This window comes from Cornus florida, unplaced genomic scaffold (assembly GCF_030987335.1).
Source record: "Cornus florida cultivar Cherokee Brave unplaced genomic scaffold, ASM3098733v1 CherokeeBrave_3.0.0_Hap2_Chr09, whole genome shotgun sequence".
Taxonomy (NCBI): Eukaryota; Viridiplantae; Streptophyta; class Magnoliopsida; order Cornales; family Cornaceae; genus Cornus; species Cornus florida.
This window is the reverse complement of record NW_026775579.1, coordinates 85585845-85610329: the sequence shown is the minus strand read 5'-3', so window position 1 is coordinate 85610329 and position 24485 is coordinate 85585845. Positions and strand designations below refer to the sequence as shown.

General features: G+C 34.4%; 1 protein-coding gene across 1 annotated transcript; it reads left to right on the top strand.

The window, feature by feature from the left end:
- The first annotated feature begins 693 nt into the window (after positions 1-693).
- On the top strand, positions 694-17443 carry LOC132274838 (ER lumen protein-retaining receptor). Its single transcript, XM_059776179.1, has 6 exons — positions 694-1061; positions 2629-2894; positions 3081-3196; positions 16674-16747; positions 16855-16918; positions 17003-17443. Exons 1-6 carry the CDS (start codon positions 971-973, stop codon positions 17037-17039), a joined length of 648 nt encoding a protein of 215 aa, XP_059632162.1. The 5' UTR covers positions 694-970; the 3' UTR covers positions 17040-17443.
- The last annotated feature ends 7042 nt before the right edge of the window (positions 17444-24485 follow it).

Here is a 24485-nt window from a genome sequence, read left to right as displayed (position 1 = left end):
GCGTAGCAATATGCATGGATACTCGAACTCTCATCTTAGGTGTATCGAGAATGAAATTGAGATTAAAGTCTTCACTTTGAACTTACTAAGGTCCTAGACTCTTTTACTATATGTAAAATAGAAATAGATATGAATGATCAATTAGTATTGTAAAAGAATACTCTTATCAATAAAAGCAATGAATTAAATCACTTTTCCCATTTTCTGTAATGCTAGATATATTAAATGAAACACATAGAATATCACGAATAAACATCGAATTCTAATACATCGTGTACACTAATTTTGATATAATTTAAACCACCAGGGTGTTAAATCTATAAAAGTCATGGTTAAATTCTGTAAAAAATCATGGTTCAAATCATTATAAAAAAAAGTGATAGTGTAAATTTCTTTTAAAAAAAATAAAAGTGATAGTGTAAATTTCTTTTAAAAAAAATAAAAATAAATAAATAACTTGAAATTCAATACAGAGTCATTTATTATAAAACCGAGACAATATATTACAAATCTCATATATTTCACACTAACCAATTATACAAGAACATATGGTGTCCTATAGTAATCATTACTCACAATTTTTTTTTTAATTTTTAAAAAGTAAATTCTAAGTCTAATCAGGCCTCACTCGCTTTAAACTAATAAAATTTCCATTTATCTATCTTTATATTTATATTTAAACAAAAAGAAAAAGAAAAGAAAAAAAATGAAAAATAGATCTTAGCGTTATTCTATATTGGTTTCGAGATTCTGATTCATGAGTGGAACTGGGGTTTCCATTGTAGTTCCCACTTTCACCGTTTGACGAACCCTTCCTTTTTACCGTTACATTATTCTCTTCTATCCCGTGAAACCCAAATTTCCTTGAATCAATAATCTGTTGGGGAAATTTTCTGGGCAGATCTGCTTGCTGGGTTTGGGGGCAACACTTTTTTTCCGTTGATCCAAACACATATATCGAGTAGGAAAGATGAATATATTCAGATTAGCAGGGGACATGACCCATCTCGCCAGTGTCCTCGTTTTGCTCCTCAAGATCCACACCATTAAATCATGTGCTGGTACATTCCCTTGCATTTCTTACTCTTTAATCTATGTATATACACACACAAATATATGTTTATAAATTTTATATTTATGGATTTTTTTCTTTTTTGGTGGATCATGATTTATTCTAATTTATTATATATATATATGTATGTTCTTTTCAATGTGAATAACTGAGATTATGAAAATTTTAGGGGAATTTTATAAGATGATTTGGGTGGGTCAGAAACTGGGTTTTAGTTAGTTTTGTGTGAGGTTGCTTAACTTGTTAATTTTGTGGGTAATTCCTAGAAATAAGCCAGTAGTGGTCTTAAGCTTATCATTTGAGTATTGCATACCAAATCTACTATATTAGATTTGATAGGAAGAGGTATAGCTTTGAATTTGAGATGCCTTCAAGTCTGAAAGCTGTTAATTAGCCTCTTCGTTATAGATTTTGAATGTGGCCTTTTGAGGCTGAGGATGAGATGTCAATGTGCTATTGTTATGTGGAGTCTTTTTGGATTTGAACAAGGAACATACTACGAATTTGTCAGTCTTACGCTATGCAAAGAACTCTAGTAATGTGAGCATGGAGTCATGGACAGGGTTAATTCTAAAAAAGGCGAACACGGGCTTATTGGAAGTACCCAAGCATTGGTAATTTTTTTTGAGAAGTACATTACCTAGTGTTTATTCTACCTAGTTGGGATGCTGGACGGGCAAGAGTCAAGACTGGAGACAAACTTAAGTACATGACCTTTAGCATTCGGCATAAGTGATTGATCTTAAACCTATTTTATCATTGAACTAGGCGATAACTCCTATATTAATATTCTTATAAGAGCTGCTATTATATGATACAGAACCAGATTACGTGACTGTATACCAATTCCATGATTACTTCTATAAGGAATAATTTATTGCAATAGTCCTACAAGGATTAGACGAGGGCAAGAAAAGATAAGATGGATGAGGCTCTGACTAAATCTAGAAGGCAAGATGTCAAATGAAGTTATGGTGTTGAGTACTGACAGAGAAAAGTAGGAAAAATAAAGCATATAAATGACCCCAAATAACCAGGATTGTTCTCTTGAGTTGATTTCACATATAGGTATACAGTCTTAAGAATGACTGACGCAAAACTAGTAAAAAATGTACTGGATGATTCTAATCTACCAACCTAGATGTTAATGCATTTCAATTTGAACACTTGAAATGAAATAGTTTCCAAGCGGGAAAAAAGCATCTATTTTTCTTGTAATTTAATGATATTACATTGTAGAATAGTAACTTGTCTAACCTTCTTGTTATATGCGTTCATTAATTACAAAAAAAAAAGAAAAAAAAAAGAAAAGAAAAAAAGGGTAATGTGTATATATTATTCCATATATTTTAATTTACTTATATTATTTTTAGCTAATTTATTGTAAAAGTTTTTGCTTTCTCTTATCTAGGTGCTAATCTTGTTTCCATATATGTTATGATCTAAAGGTGACTTTGCTATATGTATTTCATTTGATCACGGGTCATGATTATAACAAGCTCTTTTTTAGTAATCTTACATGTTGATTTTCAATTTTGACTTATTTTTGTATGCAGGGGTATCGCTGAAGACTCAAGAACTCTATGCTCTTGTTTTTGCGACTCGCTACTTGGATATATTTACTGATTATATCTCACTTTATAATACTGTAATGAAATTAATCTTCTTGGGCAGCTCTTTCTCAATTGTCTGGTACATTCGGCACCACAGGATTGTCCGCAGATCTTATGATAAAGACCAAGACACCTTTCGCCATATTTTTCTTGTGTTGCCTTGTTTCCTTTTTGCCCTACTTATACATGAGAAGTTCACCTTCAAAGAGGTATGCATGCTTTCCATTTAATTATTTATTTGGGTATATGTTGGGATCATATAGCTCATATTTTTGTGGAAGTTAAGGTTGTTCCACCTAAAGCATGTGACCTAAAGCATCTGACCTACTGCATGTACTATCCTTTTGATCATATCTTCACTTTCTGAAGTACTTCTACTGGATATAAATTTGCAGGTAATGTGGGCATTTTCCTTGTATTTGGAAGCTGTTGCAATACTTCCTCAGCTGGTCTTGTTGCAAAGGACACGAAATATTGACAATTTGACGGGGCAATATGTTCTTCTTCTTGGGTAATCTAGTACTCCCTGATTATTGTTTTCTTAACTGCTAAAATCAGCAGAAAAGTAACAAATTAAGTTGCAGGTAGATGTAAATTAGAAGAAAAAGATCGAGACCATCCCTTTTTTAATAACTTTTTGGGTTATACATTTGAAGGTCTTTGTTAGCAACTCAAAACTTTTATCAGCTAAGAGAACAAGATTAAATCATATGGTGTAAATCTTTCGGTCATCCTTATTTTTTACTTAGTTAATATTGTAATCTGGACCTACTAATTTTTGTTCTCACCAGTAGTGACAGGCATTACTTATCCAAAAGATTTTTATGTGCTCTGTTTACTTCTATATTGAACCTTAAGAATGAGATTTTAATCATGCAACATGGAACTCCTTGTTCTTGAAATTACCTCAATAAAACTACTTGGAAAAAGCAGACGTCGTTTACCTAGTACTCTGTTGAAGCTTTTGTTTTTGTGTTTTATATTTATATTTTAAAAAAATAATGCTAATCTTGGCTGTCATGAGGTTGTAGAAGCTCTAAAGTGAATTTTGTTTCGGCAGTTGTGGGATACAAATTCAAGTACCATCGTTTATTGGAATTTCATTTGTTTCCTGAACGAAGTTGGTGGGTTGGGAATAAATTCCCTTAACTTTGATGATCAAGAACTTTTATGGTTATAGAGGTTTGCAGTTGAGAAGAATTGTCTGTGGGAGACGGTGCTTGGGGGTGGTTGTGGGGGCAGGTGGAGAGGAGGAGAGTGGTGGAGGTAGACTGAGGATATAAGTGGATTATGAGGCGAGTATTGGCATATCAATTTGGGATGGGAAAGAATTCACTAGAAAAGTGATTAGGCTCAAACTTCGGCATGGTGAGCAGGTGATATTAAGTTAAGATGTTTGGTATAGGCAGTGCCTTCTAATGGGGATACTCTGAAAAGGTGAATATAAAAGCTTGGGTAATGGACATATTGTTTGGAGGAGCCATAATTCGCTGGAACTTGACTTTCATTTGATGTTACAACATTTGGTTGTTGTAACTGTTCAATTTTTTATTTAACAAGATTTTCTTACCATGAAGTTATATCAAAGACATTGAGAGGAGATTCAAGGAAGTGAAAACAGTTATTTTTGTTGAACAATAATTGACTCTAGAAAAAAGGGGGGGGGGGGGAAGAATAGGGTCAATGGCCAATTAATAAAATTTACAATTTCACTAGAGATAAACAATTATGCAATAGTCAATTAAAGTAGATAATAATTCAAAGCATAAATATAAGAGAGATAGGGATAAGAATTTGCAAACAATGACACGGAGATTTTTAGCAAGGTTCGGAAGCTCCTATTCCTCCGCTCAAGATCCTTCTTGAGATTTCTCAATCTACTAGAGCTTCTCCTTAATGGTGGAGACTGGAGAGCAAACCTTCATATGAAACAAGCCTTTGCTTCCCTTTCTTGCTAGGAGAACACCTTTCTCCTAGGCTTCTTTTGGGTCACACCAACCCTTACAAGTTTGTAGAAAAGATTATAGTTGAAGTACAAGATTGAATCTCTCTCAAGATGGATTTACAATTTTTAAGCTCACAACTAGAGTAAGTAAATGAATGAAATAAAGCTCAAATCTCTAGATTGGAATGAGTGATCAAATGATTGCATTAAATGCTCTAGAATGAAGCTCTTGATTAATCTTCAAATTGCTCTCAATAGATGTGTGTATAATAACACAAGCTGTAGCTCCTATTTATAGAGAGAGGAAGTCAATATAGCTGTTGGAGGTCAATATAGCTGTTGGAGATGTGGTGTCAATAATCCAAGTTCGTAGGTAGCCGTTTGATTTGAAATTGACTTGTATCAGTCGGCTGATGGAGCATCATCGGTTGGCTGAAAGCCTTTCGACAGCCGGCTGATCTTCAATCGTTGGTCGGCCGAAACGGTTGTTTAAAGTTACAGCTCTCGGGACTTCATTTTATCGGTCGGCTGATGGATAACCTTCGGTCGGCTGATACATATATAATTTTGTGAAAACCCTCATCGGTCAGCTGAAACTTCATGTTCGGTCGGCCGAAACACTTTTTGGCCAAACCAAACTTACTGTGAACCTCCATTCTCCTCTTTTTATTCGGCTTCAAAGATTAACATTTGAATCTATGGCACTCTCCAAACCCGTCTACTCCATTTGAAAAGTCAGACTTGATTACTTTTCTTCTCCGCGTTTCACCTTTGAAGTTTGAAGTGAATAACTCGTTTTCTTTTGTCTTTGGAGTGCATATGCTTGGCTTTACCTTTCCTTGATTTCCACTTCGCTTTTAGACCCAAGTAACAAACCTGTTATGTGTTCTCAAGGCAAACGTTAGTCTTTAAAACACAGTTAATGTTTTGTGATTATCAAAATTGGTTTTAGGGTTAACAATCTCCCCCTTTTTGATGATGACAAAACATTGATGTGTTTTAGAAATAAGTGGAGTTACATTTAAACATGCTCCCCCTATCATTATGCTCATTTGTACTTCATAGCAAGTAATTAAAGATAATTTAAGGCTGCAACTGGAACTAGGCATTTTTCATATATGCCTCCCCCTATTTTTATGCATTGTATGTAAAATTGACAAGTAGACATATCCAGAGAATTATATAGAGACTGACATTGATATTTAGAAAAATGAGTGCAATAGTCCATCCAAGTTTAAAACAGTCTATCAATTAGAACAATAGCATAAGCCAAATACCACCAGAATAAACCAATGTCAACAAAAAACAACACATCATCTCCCCCTTTTGCCATCCTCAAAAAGAACATATAATCTAGGAAGGTAAGCCAATGTACCAAAATAAACTAAGAAATAAGAACCACAACCAGAGAATAGATCCTCAATAAGGAGGAAGATCTGCAGCCATACGCAATTCCTTGAGATTCTTCTTGATGGAGTCGACATCACCCTCAAGAGTGTCTAGACGTCCAGCCATATCATTGACTGTAGCTTCAGTCCGGCGAGAGATGCTGATATGCTCATGTAGAAAAGCATTTTGCTGCGTGAGGAGCTCGAGAATAGCCGGATCGGTCTGTGGAGGAGGCAGAGGAACATAAGGATCAACTGGAGGGGGATCGTCATGGTCATCATCCTTATGCCCAACAGGAGTTGGAATATTGGGAGGGACGAGAAATTCCCCATCATCGCGAAGTTCTCCCCTTTTTAGGGCCTCATTCCAAGCGCGTTCAATTGGATTGAACCAAAACCCACTATTATCCATTTTAAATCCCATTAATCCAAGAGTGGTGGATGTGAGTTTGTTATGGGGCCCTTGATCCTTTTTCACTTCCCGTCCAACGGATACCCCCTTTGCTAGAAAGATGAGACTCAATGGCATAGCATAAAAGAGGTGTTTGTCTTCACTCTGTTGGCACTCAAGAATATGATAAAACATGAGAAAAGCAAGATCAAAATCCTTACCATTAAGGATGCACCAAATGAGGAATGCCTCCATATATGAGACATCAGAGCGACCTCCGGATTTGGGAAGGATGGCATACATGATGATGTTGTAAATGATTCTAGCTTCCAAAGTGAGCTGTTTGGCCCTGAACTTTGTGAGTATTTGTGATCAGCTTATTGTAGCTCATTTGCCGAACGGCCTCAAGCTCATTGAATCCCTCCCCTTGGTACCATGTGAAGGTGGTGAAATACTTGATGGATCCCTCGGGTAAGTCAAGAATTGTTCGAATGGTAGGAATATCTAAGGTAAAGCTAGTACCTGCAACAAATGATTCCACTTGCAAGGTTTGTGGAATATTTTCGAGATGGGTGTAGAAGAGTTGAACCAAACGAGGATAGAATGGGACATCCATAGTTACATACTTTCCCAATCCTATGGCATCAAAGAGGTCGTAAGTGTTGAGATGAAGGGCCTCACATTCAGATTTTGACAAAACTTTCCCGAAAGCAACTTTTCTATGAAGGAACTTAGTGTCATAGAGATTTTTCATGGCTGGATTCTTAAAAAGAGCAAGATTGGAAACTGGCAGGGGCTCGACATTGCTAGCCTCGACATTGCTAGCCTTGGCTTGGTCAGTGTGACTTGTTTTCTTTCGTTTGGAAGATGGGCGAGGGGGGTTTCTCCTAGGCTCAAAGGATGACATGATTTGAGGTTTTGGAAAATTCTTTTTGACAGAAAATCAATAGAGAATCCCAAACACAAATCAATTTTGACAGAGATTTTACATCAAATTGTTCTGAAAATGATTGAAATGTCCCAGAAAAAAATTTGATATAGAACTAACAAGAAAATACAGTCAACACAGAGATTTTTAGAAAAAATTAAAAGAAAGTTTGAATGAAGACCTTAATTGTATAGAATAAAAACCTCAATAACATGTCTTAATAGAATTCTAGGGTTTTAAAAAAAACGGGAAACACAAATCCAATGCAAACCCACGAAGTTTTGCACAAATCAGACTCAAGAATAACACAATGAATACTGAGATTTGGAAATCCCCAGATTGATTTCAGGTTTGCGCAAATAGAAATTTTGACAGAATGTAAATACAACCATTTCAGAAATCCCAAGGTTGATTTAAACCTACATGATACCCATAACTGAATAATTTCAGGGAGACATGACGAACCCCCAATTCGATTTCTAGATTGCACAAAAAAAAGTGACTTTGACAGAACAAGATTAGGGTTTTGCAAACATGAGATTAAGATAAATGGAAATTCTAAGATAAACACATAGGATGAGAGTAGGATTTTATAGCATCAACCCACAGAATCAACATAGAATTCGTGCATGAATTTGGAAGATTTGACAGAGAGCGCATGTAACAGAGATTGAAACGTATATGGAAAGAGGAGATTATAAATTGATAGAGATGTGAGATACACTTACCGGAGAAGATGAATTTGGCGAAAGGGATGAACCAATGGCAATTGAGAGACTTGGGAGAGTGACCAGCGACGAAGATGGAGAGAAACCCTAGTTCTAAAAATGAAAAAATGATTTGTTAACCCTAAATAAAAAGTCGCAGATCTGACTTTCGGTCGGCTGACAAGACAATGTCGATCGGCCGAACCTGTGACTTTCGGTTGGCTGATAAGTGATTTTCGGCCGGCCGAAATGCCTTTGATCTCAATTTTAGTTGTTGGAAAGGACATCCTCCTCATATGCCATTCCAAGCTCTCTTTTGATGAAACAAAATATATCCTCTTGAAGGGGTTTGGTAAAAATATCTGCTAGTTGCTTATCGGTGCTTATAAAGACTAATTCAATGTCGCCCTTTGAAACATGATGTCTAATGAAGTGATATCGTATCTCAATGTGCTTCGTTCTTGAGTGCAAAATAAGGTTCTTTGAAATGCAAATAGCACTCGTATTATCACATTTTATAAGAATGTGGTCAAATTTAAGTCCGAAGTCTTCAAGTTGTTGCTTAATGTAGAGTGTTTGGGCACAACTACTTCCGGCCGCCACATATTCGGCTTCCGCCGTTGACAAAGCCACGGAATTTTGCTTTTTGCAAGACCAAGATACTAGTGATTGACCAAGGAGGTGACAAGTGCCACTAGTACTTTTTCTATCAACTCTACATCCGGCGAAGTCGGCATCCGAATAACTAACAAGATTGAAAGAAGTATGTCTAGGAAACCAAAGCCCCAAATTTATTGTACCACATAAGTAACGAAAAATACGTTTAACGGCACACGAATGAGATTCTTTAGGACAAGATTGGAATCTAGCACATAAGCAAACACTAAACATTATGTCCGGTCTACTTGCAGTTAAATATAAAAGACTACCAATCATGCCTCTATACTTCTTGATATCTACATCTTTGCCTTTCTCATCTTTATCAAGTTTCAAAGATGAACTCATGGGAGTTTTGGCATGTTTGACTTTCTCCAAGCCAAATTTCTTTAGCAAATCTTTAACATACTTGGATTGACAAATGAAAATGCCATCAAGTGTTTGCTTGATTTGCAATTCTAGAAAGAAGGTTAGTTCACCCATCATGCTCATTTCAAACTCATTTTGCATGCTAGAAGCGAACTTTTCACAAAGCACACTATTGGATGATCCAAAAATGATATCATCAACGTATATTTGAATAATCAATAGGTTGCCATCAATGGTTTTAGTAAAAAGAGTATTGTCAATTTTTCCTCTAATAAAACCATTTTCAAGTAGAAATCCACTTAGTCTTTCATACCAAGCTCTTGGAGCTTGTTTCAAACCATACAATGCTTTTGGCAATTTGTAAACATGGTTAGGACAATCATAACTTTCAAGTCCCGGTGGTTGTTTCACATGCACTTCTTCTTCAATGAAGCCATTTAAGAAAGCATTTTTTACATCCATTTGATATAACTTAAAATTTTTATGGGATGCAAATGCAAGGAGCATTCTAATGGCTTCAAGCCAAGCTACGGGAGCAAAGGTTTTATCATAGTCAATTCCCTCTTCTTGGTTATACCCTTGAGCAACAAGTCTAGCCTTGTTTCTCACAATTGTTCCCGATTCATCATTTTTGTTCCTAAATACCCATTTTGTTCCAATGATAGTCTTATCTTTGGGTCTTGGAACCAATTCCCAAACTTTATTTCTTTCAAATTGGTTAAGTTCTTCTGCATGGCCAAGATCCAAGACTCATCATTTTCGGCTTCATGAATATTTTTTGGTTCAAGTTGGGAGACAAAGGCCACATAATTGCATATATCATTAATTTGAGACCTAGTACTTACTCCTTTGGATGGATCGCCAATGATTTGATTTATTGGATGATTTGGCACTTGCTTCCAATCCTTAGGAAGTGTGTCTTTATGAGGATAACTTTCTTTTGGATCATTTTTGGGAAGATCTTCAAGAGATGAATTGTATGGATTAAGATTCTCAAAATTCTTTTCAATCTCAATTACATCCTCATTATCATCCAATGAACATGTAGGAGGAGGGAAATGCGACTCATCAAATACCACATGTATGGATTCCACAACAAGAAGTGTTCTTTTGTTGAACACTCTAAATGCTTTGCTACGAGAAGAATACCCTAGGAAAATTCCTTCATCCGATTTAGGTTCAAATTTCTCTAGATTGTCTTTATTATTCAATACAAAGCATTTACATCCGAAAACTTTAAAATAGCCAATGTTTGGCTTCCTTTTATTCCAAAGTTCATAAGGAGTTTTATTGAGAAGTTTTCTAATGATGACTCTATTTATGACATAACACGAGGTACTAACGGCTTCGGCCCATAGAGATCTAGGAAACTTATGTTCATTCAATATGGTCCTAGCCATTTCTTGGAGAGACCTATTTTTCCTTTCAACAACACCATTTTGTTGAGAAGTTCTAGGAGCCGAAAGATTATGATTATATCCATTTTCATTACAAAACCTTTCAACGTCTTGATTGTCAAATTCTCTACCTCTATCACTTTTAATGGTTTTAATCCTATACTCCTTTTCATTTTCGACTCTTTTACAAAATTTAGAGAAAATTGTGTAAGTCTTATTTTTGTGTGAAAGGAAAAATACCCAAGAGAATCTAGAGTAGTCATCAACAATGACAAAAGCATAGAGTTTTCCACCTAGACTAGCTACTCTCTCCGGACAAAATAAGTCCATATGAATTAGTTCAAGTGGTCTTGTAGACGTTATATCCTTTTTTCTTTTGGATGATGACTTTATTTGTTTGCCTATTTGGCATGCACTACAAGTTTTATCTTTTGAAAAGTTAGTCTTTGGGAGGCCTTTGACTAACTCATGCTTAGATAATTTTGAAATTAATTCCATGCTAGCATGACCTAATCTTCTATGCCACAACCAACTATTTTCATTAGAAGATACATGGCACTTAACATCTTGATCATGCAATTCACATAAAAGTAAAGTATACACATTTCCATTTCTAAGAGCATAAAACACTTCATTGTTATTCTTTTTAACAATGCATTTATCCGATTTAAAAATCACATCATAACCTTTATCATATAGTTGACTAATGCTAAGCAAGTTATGTTTTAAGCCTTTGACAAGTAATACGTCATCAATAGATAGGGAAGAAGAGATACCGATAGATCTAATGCCAATGACCTTGCCTTTTGAGTTGTCTCCAAAAATGACACTTCCTCCTTTATGAGGCTTGATTGAGAGAAATTTTGAACGATCTCCCGTCATATGTTTTGAGCATCCACTATCAAGAAACCACTTGTCCTTGGATGATGATGAAGTCTTCAAGCAAACCTACAAAAGGAATTTAAGTAATCTTCTTTTGGTACCCACATTTTCTTGGGTCCATTGGAGTTAGGAAGAGACATATATGTTCCTTTAATAGCCCAAATTTCTTTTGTTTTGCATGGCCTAATAGGACAATGATTAATTTTATGTCCCAGCCTTTTACAATAATTACATTTTGGACTTTGAGAGGAATTTTTAACAAAATAGTCTTTTAAAGGTTTTCTCTTCTTTATTAAACAAGAGTCTTTGTTGTGAGGATCATATCCAAGTCCATCCTTAGCATAAACATTTCTTTGCTTGCCAAGCATAAGACTTGAATTCTCTCTCCCTTTTGTGAACTTAGCTAAAGTCTCAATTTGATCTTCAATTATGACTTTCAATGACTTATTTTCGGAAACCAAATCAATAGACGCTAATTCTTTAGCTAATTCACATTCTTTTACCTTTTTCAATGCTTCATTTTCAAGAAGAGATTTTCAAGCTTTTGAGAGATAATGTAGTTTTTTCTTTTAAGACTAGCACACTTTTGAACCATCTTGCCTAATTCATCATGCAATTCTTTAAAAGCATCAAGTAAGTAATTGTGAGCATCAACTAATTCATTATAAGTAGTTTCTAAATCAAATGAGTCGTGGTTAGAGTTTACCTCATCTTCATCGGCTATGAGGCAAAGATTGACCAATTCATTGAGTTCATTATCACTTCCGGATCCATTTGAATCATCATCCTCCCATGTAGCACGCATGGCTTAGGCTTTCTTTTTCCGTTCCTTTTCATTTTTGTATGCATAGCAATCCGATTTGAAGTGCTCTGGTTTTCCACAATGAAAACAAGTAGGTGCTTCTCTTTTTCCATGCTCACTTGTGGAACCACTTCTTTTGAGATTGTTGCTCTTTTGGTATTTCTTCATTTGAAGAACTCTTCTCACGGTTTTGGTGATGAGCGCAATTTCTTCCTCTTCTTCATTATTGAGAGCTTTCTCAACTTTAACCTCCTTGGTAGTGGCTTGAACAGCTAGATCTTTCTTGTGAGTTTCTTTGTTGTTATCTTCATCATTCATTTCTAGCTCATATGCCATCAAAGAACCAATGAGCTCATCAATAGGGAGTGTGTTGAGATTTTCCGCTTCTTGAATGGTGGTCTTCTTAGTTTCCCAATTCTTAGGCAAGGATCTAAGAATTTTTCTCACATTTTCGGATGATGTATATGACTTTCCAAGAGCCTTCAAGGGATTGAAAATGTTAGTAAACCGAGAATACATTTCACTAATTGTTTCTTTGTTGTTCATGGTAAATAATTCATATTTATGGACAAGCATGTTCATTTTAGATTCCTTAACATGACTTGTGCCAACATATGTAATTTCAAGTTTATCCCAAATCTCTTTGGCCGTTTCACAATCCGAAACTCTATTGAATTCGTCTTTGCTTAGAGCACAATAGAGATTTGTGATAGCCATGACATTACATTGAACAAGCTTACGCTCATTTTGAGTCCACTCATCATCGGTTTTTGGCTAAGTTACCCGGACTCGGGTACGGGTGTCGGACACGGGTGCGTGTCTAGGAGTCGGATTCGTCAATCTATCAATTTTCAGGACACGGGGACTTGGATTAAAAGTGTCTAAATATTGGACACGGGTACTTGGACACTTTAAAAAGAGAAAAATTTGTAAGTTATGTTTGAGACATTAATCCTAAAACTAAAAATATATATATCAATTGTACCCTTTTATAAGAATTTTATAATTATTACTGCATTTGTTTGCCTCATTTGATAGGTGGCATGTCATGGCTATGCATTCCCCTGTTACTGCTGTTTTTATGGAACCTGTAAATAAGAAATTCTGAGCTGCAGGGCTCTTTTTGTTTAACCAAGGGCGAGTTTGGGCTTGGGCTAATATGCCTCAGTTTCCTGGCATTTGGGCCTGTACAAGTCAAAGCACAATAAAAAAGGATGACTAATTCAATATGGGCTTATATGTCTCTGTATGTGCATCTCAGTCATGGATTGATGCTTGGGTTTTGGGCCTGTACAAGTCAAAAGCCCAATTAAAAAGGAAGCCGATTCATATAGCAGTACCATAAAAGCAAAGTTATAGATGTAACCATAAAAGGAAGCCGAGTCAAAAGTCCACAGTAGGTCCTTTTTTCCACGTGAGATGCAAGACTTTTTACAGCTGTGTCCCAATGTCTCTTATCTTTCCAGATCCAAATAAACAGGTGTTGTGATCCTGACCGTTAAAAGGTTAGATATTAAGTTTGTGAAACCACGCACAAGATGGCACAAAAATTGCACAAAAGCAGCCCGTGTGGGTTCATAAACAACAAGTCGTCTTCAACCTTCAGACCACCGATCCGAACCAGAACGGCCATTGTTGAAACAGAAAGCTTCATATGCCTGCAGATTTAACAAAAAAACACGAATAAAATTCCTAATCCTTCACAAGCATCAAAGTACACATCATTTTATGTATTTTCGTCATCAGCCGTGTCCGATTGAAAAATGGAGGGTCGGACACATATCCCGTGTCCGTGCCCGTGTCGTGTCGTGTCGACACGGACACTCTGGCCTTTTCTGACGAGTCCAGGTAACACAGGTTTTTGGAACTCTTTGGCCATCAACAACTTTGGTTGGAATGTGATCACCTTGTTCGGTGGCTTTCCAAGCATCGATGTCTAAACTTCTTAGAAATGCTCTCATTTTGATTTTCCAATAATTGTAATAATTTCCATCAAACCAAGGAGGTCTATTGTTAGATTGACCTTCTTGATGAAAATTGGCCATGATCGTTCTCTAAGATGATTAGATCTTTAACTAGAGATTAGACTCTAATACTAATTGTTGAACAATAATTGACTCTAGAGGGGGGGTGAATAGAGTCAATGGCCAATTAATAAAATTTACAATTTCACTAGAGATAAACAATTATGCAATAGTCAATTAAAATAGATAATAATTCAAAGCATAAATATAAGAGAGATAGGGATACGAATTTGCAAACAATGACACGGAAATATTTAGCGAGGTTCGGAAGTTCCTACTTCTCGGCTCAAGATCCCTTTTGAGACTTCTCAATCCACTAGAGCTTCTCTTTAATGGTGGAGAGCAAACCTTCACATGAAGCAAGCCTTTGCTTCCCTTTCTTGCTAGGACAACACCTTTCTCCTAGGCTTCTTTTGGGTCACACCAACCCTTACAAGTTTGTAGAAAAGATTGTAGTTGAAGTACAAGATTGAATCTCTCTCAAGATGGATTTACAATTTTTAATCTCTCTCCTAGGCTTCTTTTGCTGAATAAATGTTGCTTGCGGAGGGGTAGGTGGATCATTTGCATTGGAGGTAGGAATTGTTAGGTAATGCCTAAACTGCTTTTCTGATTTACTTTTTGGTTGGAACCTTGGTTTGGGAGGTAGCATTTAAAAGGCCTAGGATAGAAGGATATTCCAGAGTAGGGAACTTCTAAAGTTTAAATTAGGAACCTCTCTTTTGGAGCCCTCTTAAGAGTATCCACTCCTTAGTTGAGCTCTTGGATGCCCAGTGTAATTTATCTCCTTTTTTTTTTTTTTTTTTTTTTTTTTTTTTCTGTTCTTTATTTCCCTGTTTTCTCGCTTTCTTCCTTGGCTTTTCTTCAGGGGTGGACCCAGGAAGTTCCGTTTGGGGGGGCCAAAATTAATAGTATGAATATAAATTTTTAAAAAATTAAAAGTTATAATTTTTTTTTCTTCGCAATAGATTTCATAAGTCTTAAATCTAAAAAGCGAGATAAGATTGTTTATAAATTAAAAGCAGTTCAATTCATCAAGTGCATTTAAAAATACATCTAAGCAATTTTACATAGACGTACAAAAAATGGACAAAAAAAAATTAACCCTATCATATATCCGATATATCCAATAAAGTATAATCTACTGCCTTGAAAGTTGAATGCTGGGTAGTAGACTAGTAGTGCCAAAACTAATTAACCAGTTGTGGTCTCAAGCATCAGCTGTAGCCTAAGAAGCATGGACACGGATACGGGACACGGATACGACACGACACGGACACGGCGAATAGTATATATATATCAGCATTAATAATTTAAAAAAAAAAACACTGATATGTTTAGGTTGGAATATATATATATATATATATATATATATATATATATATATATCACTGATATGTTAGTATATATATATATATCAGCATCTTTAGGACACGGACACGGCGAATTGTGGCATCTTTAGGTTAGTATATATATATATCAGCATCTTTAGGGTAGTACAAAACAAAAAATAGAATATATCAGCATTAAAAAAATTAAAAAAAAAAAAAAATTAACATATCAGCATTAAAAATTAAAAAAAAAAAAAAAAAATTCCAGAAAAGTGTGTCCGAGCCGTGTCCGAGTCGTGTCCGAGCTGTTTGAGCCGTGTCCGAGCTGTTTGAGCCGTGTCCGAGCCGTGTCCGAAAATTAAAAAAAATAAAAAAATTCCAGACACGTTTTTTGGCGTGTCCGACACGTGTCGGGGCGTGTCCGTGTCCGACACGTGTCGGACACGGATTCTTCGCCCATTTTGGAGTGTCCGTACTTCCTAGGTTGTAGCCTATAACACGACTTGAGGGTGAAGAAGAATATAATCTATCCATTTGGTCTTATGGAGTTTCTTATTTCTAGTGAAGCCCTTGATGACCCTAAGTATGTTAAAGAAAATAGAGTGAGTGACCCTAAGTATGTTAAGGAAAACAAGAAAAAAATTATTTATGCTAGAGAGAGCAGAGTGGGTGAGTGACCCTAAGTATGTTAAAGAAAACAAGAAAAAAATTATATATGTTATTTCTCCATTTTAGTACAAACTATAGGTAGTAATTACTCACCTAATCCGAAATGTTCCATTTTTTGTTCCCACTGTTGTGCTTTGACAGTTGAAGAGAACTAGAGAAGAAATAAATACAAAAATCTGACCTACGCTTGGTCCTCACTACGTCCGCCCCTGCTTTAATCTAATAATTGGATAAATTCTTTCTTCTCATGGGCCAGATATTCTCATATTATTTGCTGAAATAATTTTGATTATTTGGATAACAGATATATCTAGTACTGGGTGTTCGTTAACCATTTACTCTCACCATTTGCTACATTAATGGAGTTATTTCTCACTCTCTCTGTTTTTTTTTTTGTTTTTTCGCTTTTTTGTTCAGTTCTTTTTTCTAGTTATTGTTGATTGTATGTTGGAATTTGAGATATGGTTTGAAATCTGTGTGTTTCCTCTCTTACTGCAGTGCATACCGAGCATTGTATATTTTGAACTGGATTTATCGGTACTTCACTGAGCCTCATTTTGTGCATTGGATAAGTACGTCTCTCTCTCTCTCTCTCTGTGCACGAGCTTTATGTGTCTATGCACTTTCATGTTTTGTATCATGCATCTAAATGGTACACCTCATGGTCCTGCCATTGCAGTTTGGATATCAGGGCTTGTTCAGACGTTGCTTTATGCTGATTTCTTTTACTATTACTTCCAAAGGTATGCTTTGATGTTCGGAAACTAAATGAATACGTTTGTTGGTATTTGCATAAAACATGACTCACTCCGTTGAAATGGTTGCAGCTGGAAGAATAACGTAAAGCTCCAGTTACCAGCATGAGCTTGCATTTGACAAGCTATTGGCAGGGCAAGAATCTCAGAAGAGCATACACACGACAATGCATTTGTTTGATAGTGCTTGGCATTTTGGCTCTTGTTCTCTCCCCTTTTCGGGTGCTGTTGTAGGCACGTTAAGCAAGTCTTCACTTTTTCTATTTTTTTGTTTTTTGTTATTTAATTTTTAGTAATTGGGGCTTCACAACCCAAATACCAGTTCATATGTAGTGTTAAAAGAGCATTCATTACGATTTATGACTGACTCATGCAAGATGTTCCATATACCACGTAGTCTACAGGGATTTTAGTGCATATTCTTTATGTGTGAGTTCAGTATTGGAAGTTCATTTGTTTGTATGGACAATTCTTCATGTTAATGTATTGGCAAGGAAGAAAATTGATAATGCAGTCTTGGAGATATGCATAATGTGATGTTTCTTACTTGCAGGGACATGACAATTGGGATTGAAACTGGTTGAATTTTACTGTCATCTCATTAAATTGCATGGACTTGGCAGAGCTTCTACATTGCATAACATATGCACACTCGCGTTCATGTGCAACCTCAACAATATGTGTGTCAGTGTGTGTAGACCTCGACAATACGTGTGTGTGTGTGTGTAGACGCTCGTGTCCATGTACAAAACGATGGGAAAATGAACTCCAATAGACATTGCAGTGAAGCTGGTTATGAAAATAAGACTCTCCCTGCTGCAGAATACTAATTTAGTAGTCAGTAAAGGTAGCACCATACAGATGCTCCTGAACCCTCATAGTGGAATATTGGAATATGAGGGGCAAGCTTCAAAATTTCATCATCAGCCTCAAAACCTACGCAATGCTTAACATCGAAAAACCGAAGTTCTTTGCAGCCGTGCATAATCATCACTAGAATCTCCCGTTCAAGGAATGCACCCCTCAGATGCAAATACGTAGTGTCTGGCAGTAATGTGATGATGGCTGATGCTTCCTCCACTTCGCAAATTGCAGGCTCGTGTAATATTTAACCCAGCAAAGTTCTTGCAATGAAGGCTGACCTGAGTAAGGATTTCCGGCAAATTAGAGCTGTATTCTAGTTTTAAAAATTTCAGACATTTGATCATGACAGGGAGACAGCGTCAAAAATTTCAAGCAAGGATACCTTGGAACAAAAGTTTAGTTTCAAATAAATTCCAAGTTTTTCTATGTAAGAATGAAATTCTTTTTTAAGTTAGGTCATAAAATAGATTTCGAAAAGATAAGTAGTGCTTGTCTTTGATTGAAAGAATGTCAAAAATTGAAAGAATGTCAAAGATTAGATCTGTCTCAAAGTTAATTTCCTCACACTCTTTATTAATCTCGACAATTGAGTAGAATCACATGTAAGGTCTCATTCAATGTATTTTCCACAATAGCACCCTCTCAACTACATTAAACAAGCAATCCAAGTTTAATTCTTCACATTTTCGCTCTCCCATTTACATTAATAAAAAACAAAGACTATCAACTTTGAACAATATATATGTATGATGATAAAGAAGAAAGTTCTGTCCACCGGCCAAATGGTGTAAAAAGGCTAAAATGATACAATGATGAAATATTATATCATAGAAACTAAACAGATATCCAAATGAAGTGGTATTTGCAGAGTGAATAATGATTCCCATATAAGCTAATGGGAAGAGGTATTTGCAGAGTGTATAATGATTCCCATATAAGCTAATGGGAAGAAAACAAATACACACAGAAAGAAGTTAAGTGAACAAGCAACTCAAACTTGTAAATTATTATAAAATTGGGGCAATAGGAAGTTATGTCTGAATTTTTCATTATCGTTTTTCTAATCGAGTGTAGTGTACTACATGAATATTGTTAGCAGTCTTTAGTTTCCTCCAATGTTTCAAAACCCTCAACAATATTTTACAATAAATGATTCCTTCAAATTAACATTAAGAAATCTTATCATTTATCAACTAAATGGATGGTGAATTAAATATATAACGGTTTGCATATGAAAAAAAGTGTGAAAATTAACATCAGCCTAAAAGCATGACTATTAACCTCACAAATTTTTAAGCAAATAACAACACACCGTAAAAAATTACTCATCACTTCACTTCGGTGGATAAACTACTCATGAGTCACTTATCTTACATGATAAATAGGATATCAATTTTACTATTATCATCTAAGGTTAGGTTCATACTTCGTACACACCTGACTTGTAATTTGTAATTCTAAATGAGACTCGTATCTATATATAAGCATCTCTTAATTAAAATTTAGTTTTTACGACTAGTCAGCTATAGAATCGTTTTTAGTCTATGAATTTTTAGGATTCTTATTATTATTTTTTAATCCAGCAATTTCTAGAAGTTCAATGTTCTAGAATACAGCAACACCTCAGACTCTTACCAATTTCTACAAACACTTGTTGTTTCTATTCTTTTTATTATTAAAATTAAAATATAAAGGCATAAGAACAAAAAAATAGTACCAATTTTTTAATGGCGAACTTCTAAACAAAAAAAAGTACCATTTACCAACATATCTGTATTCGTATTTTTTCATCATGTCCAATTTGGAATTTAATTATGATCACTTTGACAATCTTTGTTTGTTGCGACATTCACAGTAAGGAACGACCTGAACATTTTGTTCAGGGACACAATTTAATAAATAAAAAATTGATGGGTGGGGCAATTTTAAAAATTAAAAAATTTATATTACAAAAATGCAAAAAAATGAAAAATTGAGGCCATGTGGGTCTAATTATTATTAATTTTTTGTCATTTGAGGCTTACACATACCCTTCACACCCACTTTTGCTCGTCTGGAGATTCGAACTTTCACCGTCGCTTTGAGACATAAATAGGATATTACTAAACCCTTGGTTCCTATGAGCCTTAATTGGCCTTCATTTTATATGTAAGGTATCAGGCTCAACAGTGCAGAATTTGTGGCACTGTTTTTCATTTTTATCATTGACTAGAACAAAAGAGGATCTCTAAACCTAAGGTATTTTTTATTCATGTGCTGAAAAAAAAAAAAAAAAAAAAAAAAAAAAAAAAAAATTTTGAACAAGGATCTCTAACCCATGAAAAATCAAGTATCTAAGTTTTTACATCAGGAAGAAAAGAAGCCAGTTGAAAAGTTCACCTGAAATGTTTACTCAAACAGTGGTTACACACGTAAAAGAAGCGGATAATTACAGAAACATAAGAGTTTTTGAAGGTTAATTTACAAAGTTATTAAGTCAAAGTCATCATTTTTCATAATTTTATATGGATTTTGAACATGGAAAAACACTATTATTTGTGCAAACTATCCTTATGTTATGTTTGGTAGTACCGAATTGGCGTCTTTGGATATAAAATTAGAGAAAATTTAGTTCAAACTTTGTACAAAAATTCTTCCAATCCTAAATCCAATATGCCGATTCGATGCTAACAAACATAACATTAGTATTTTCATGTACCACTTTTATTTATGCAAATACGAACAGCCTTTTGCAATTTGCACTATTGGTTAGAGGTAAATTGCTTGCTTTCAAAACCAAGTCTGCGAGTGGTGATATCACCATTGTCATATAATGGATTATCTTGAAAAATGGAAGATATGCACCAAGTAAGATGATATAAAAATATACAACATTCAACAACCACCGCAGCTTTTTCCCAATTATTTGTGGTCGGCCACATAAATCCTATACTTCCTTTCCACTTTTTCTAAAGTTATGGCCTCAGTGGAACAAGATGATATGAAAGAAAAAGAAAAAAACAAATAAAAGACCTGTTACCAAATCATATTACAAAACCAGGAGGTTAAGATCAAGCTAAAACAGAGGGTATGTTTACTATATACTTTGTATTAGATAAAATTCAATAACACAAATATTTCATCATCACCATTTCGAATGGTAGATATCACTACATAGCAATTCTCACTTCGTAATACCAGCTAACCTTAATTTAGTAAAGGTACCACCATAGAGATGCTCTTGAACCCTCATGGTGGAATATTTGAATATGAGAGGCAAGCTTAAAAGAAACTTGCATCACAGTTCCAAACATGCACTGTGAAGTTGATCACTTTTGGTGAAGGCAAGTCTATTATTAAGTATATTTAGGAACACACGTATTTTTAATAAATTTAGTTCAAAGTTTGAACTAGATTTTCTACCACTCCAAATCCAAGGAGCTGAGTATTTCAAATGCAATATATATAGGTTATGTGTGTTAGAGAAGTTTTAAAAATCGTAACCGTTGGTCGGTTACAAGATTTAATGGGACTTTAAAGGGCCATTAATTTTGTTTTTAAAAATCAGCACCTCGAATTAAATTTGGTTTTAAATACAACATAAGTTATATCCTTTTAGAGAAGTTTTTAAAACTTATTTGATCCAATTTTAAAAATTGTAACAGTTGGTCGGTTACAAAATCTAATGGGACTTTTAAGGCCCATCAATTTTGATTTTTAAATTTAAAAAATTTGTCATGTTTTCTAATATATTAATTAATTAATTTATTTTTTACAGTTACGAGTTTAATGGGAAAGTAATTGAAGGGGGCGCGGTGTTTCAAATACAACTTAAGTTATTTATTTTAGTGAAGTTTTTAAAACTTCTTAGTCGGTTACAAAAATTAATGGGACTTTTAAGGCTCATAAATATTTAATTATTTATTTATTTATTTTTGAGTGTTACAAGTCGTTAATGAGAAAGTAATTGTATGGTTAGGTTAGCCCAATAAGAGACACACAACACAATCTTGCTTTCTACCTTGGAATAGTTTTAACGTAAATTGAAACATCCTCGTAATAACAAAAAGTTTCCTGTTTTATAAAATTTAAAAAAGAAGAAGAAGAAGAAGAAGACACTTTCTATTAATAAAATAAAATTTTTAAAAATCTGCTTAAAACCATTTTAATAATAAAAAAATACTATAAAACAGTTTTTTTTTTTTTTTTTTTTTTTTTTTTTTTTTTTTTTTTTTTTCTGACAACTGTATAAAACAGTTAATTAAATCTGTTTTGACAGTCCAGTTTCCCGATTCTATATCTATATATTCTGTAAAAAATGTCAGGTTTTTTTTTCCTAGTTAAAAAATTCAGCTTTTGAAAAACAGATTTTAATTTAGCTTTATCAAGGGTGGACCACTGTGTCTATCAAGGGGGGGCCGTGTCACACCCCCATTTTTTTAAAAACCTCAATGTTCATGTATGTGAAAAATTAATTTTTATGTATTTTAACAATTTCACACATCGTCAAGATTATGTTTTGTTGATAAATAGAACACATGAAAAATACATCCCCTTTATCATTATCTCTTAGGCTAGTGCTAAAAGAAATTATGTTTTGTTGACAGCAGTGACTGGACCCTTAGACAGTCGCCTATGCCCCAACTAATAGGAAGGTCTCACTTATTTATTTATTTATTTTTTATTTCTTCATCTTATATCCTTCCAAATTTTTTATTTCATTCCTATTATCACTCCAACCAATATAAATGTCCCAAAATTTGTATTTCCTTCAATTATAACTTTCAAAAAAATTTATTTGTTTATATTATTTCTATCGTAAAAATGTTATTTCCTTCTTATTATTAAACTTTGCCCTATTGAAAGACCCCATTTTTATTTTTTATTTCATTATATTATAATCTCCTAAAAATTTTATTTGTATTGTTAGACCTAATGAATAGAAATTTAATGTGAGCTAAAAGATTTTTATCTTTATCTTATCTCTTTTTTTATCTCCTCTCTTAGCTCCTCATTCACTTTTTTTTTTTTTTTTTTTACCACAATTTGTTAAACTTTACATATTCTTAATTTAACTTTCTTTGTTTTTTTTTTTTTTTTTTTTGGTTTTTTATTTTTTTATTTATTTTTTTGACATATTTTCTCTCATTTTTCATTAAGTATAAGTTGTATAACTCTAAGATCAATTATGTGACAAGAAATATTAATTAGATTGACTATATATATTAGATATTAAAAAGTCAATTTTATATTTTTAGCCTAAGGCCTCAAATTATATTGAGATGTCCCTGTTTGTTGATAAGCAACAGGCATCCAATTCAGTAGTGTGAAGCACCAAGTTAATGGGATGGAGAAGGAGAAATTTTTCTATAGTTGCAGCAGGAAGGTGATGCTTTGATGGGTGTACTCGAGAAAATCTCTTACGAGATCAAGATCGAAGCTTCCCTTGATAGAGGATCCATATGCAAGAACAGTAGTAAATAGCACGCCAAAGGTGATGTCGGGATCACAGAGGATCAAATCAACTGTGGCAAAGAGAAGGGTTGGGAATGTTCAGGGCTGTTGAGGCATACCTCTTGGTAAATCCTCATGCCTACAAAGTGAAGATACTGTAAACAACCATGGACCTATAAGGGGACCGGGGGGAGAATTTTATTTTTTATTTTTAATTTTATACCATGCCCCCCTGAAATTTCAGGAATGCCCCATACTATATAAGTTCCCAAAATGTTATTTTATTTCTTTCACACTTTGGTTCTCTCATCTCTGTCTCGTACGCGAACATATTTGATATATCAGACAATGTAGCTTCAGACCTTCAGACCTTCTGCCTTCGGCAGTTCTTTCCATCACCGACCAACCCTATTTCCATCCGACAATCCATGTCTCTCTCTCACATACACGCTCCCCTGACATAATTTTCTAGATCTGTCACTGACTGTAAAATTGATTTCACAGCTTCCTCTCATTTCTATTATAATAAAATTACCAAATGCATTGCCCATGATTAAAAAGTACATAAAGTATTTAAAAAATAAAATTAAAATTAAGAATTTAGGTGTAATTTTGATAACCAAATTTAGCATTTAATTCTAAAGGGAAGTAAGTGCGTTTGATGACAAACTAAATACCACTTAAAAAGTTAAGTACCACGGAAAATTTAAAAAATAAAATAAGTAAAAACAATCAAGCCAATTCTCATCTACTTGGGATCTGCTATTTAAAGTTCTAAGGCCATAACTTAGTCAAACCACTTAAAATTTTAAAAAAACTATTAAAAAAAAAAATTTCTATTACCGCTTACAACTTAAAACTCTTAAAATGTTCAATACTTATTTTTCAGTTTTATCAAATATCATTAATAGGGAAATCTGTTCGTCTGACCCATTGCATACTAATGTGCGTGCATTTATACATACAAAGACAGGCACAAAAACTAGAATACAACCACTAAAATAAAAACAAACATGGAAAAAATTCAAAACAAAAAATTGGGTCATTCGCCAACTAAAGTGAAGACTCTCTCAATCAAGACGGATTAATTACACACAGTTCATCAATTAATTACACACAGAATCAAGACGGATTAAAAGCAATACAGAAGGCAATTGAGTTTCGAAACCTGTATATGGACGCAGATGAGGACACTCGTGTAATCCTCCAATTTTGATCACTCCTACCAAATTTTAAGCAATTGAATAATTAATATTGC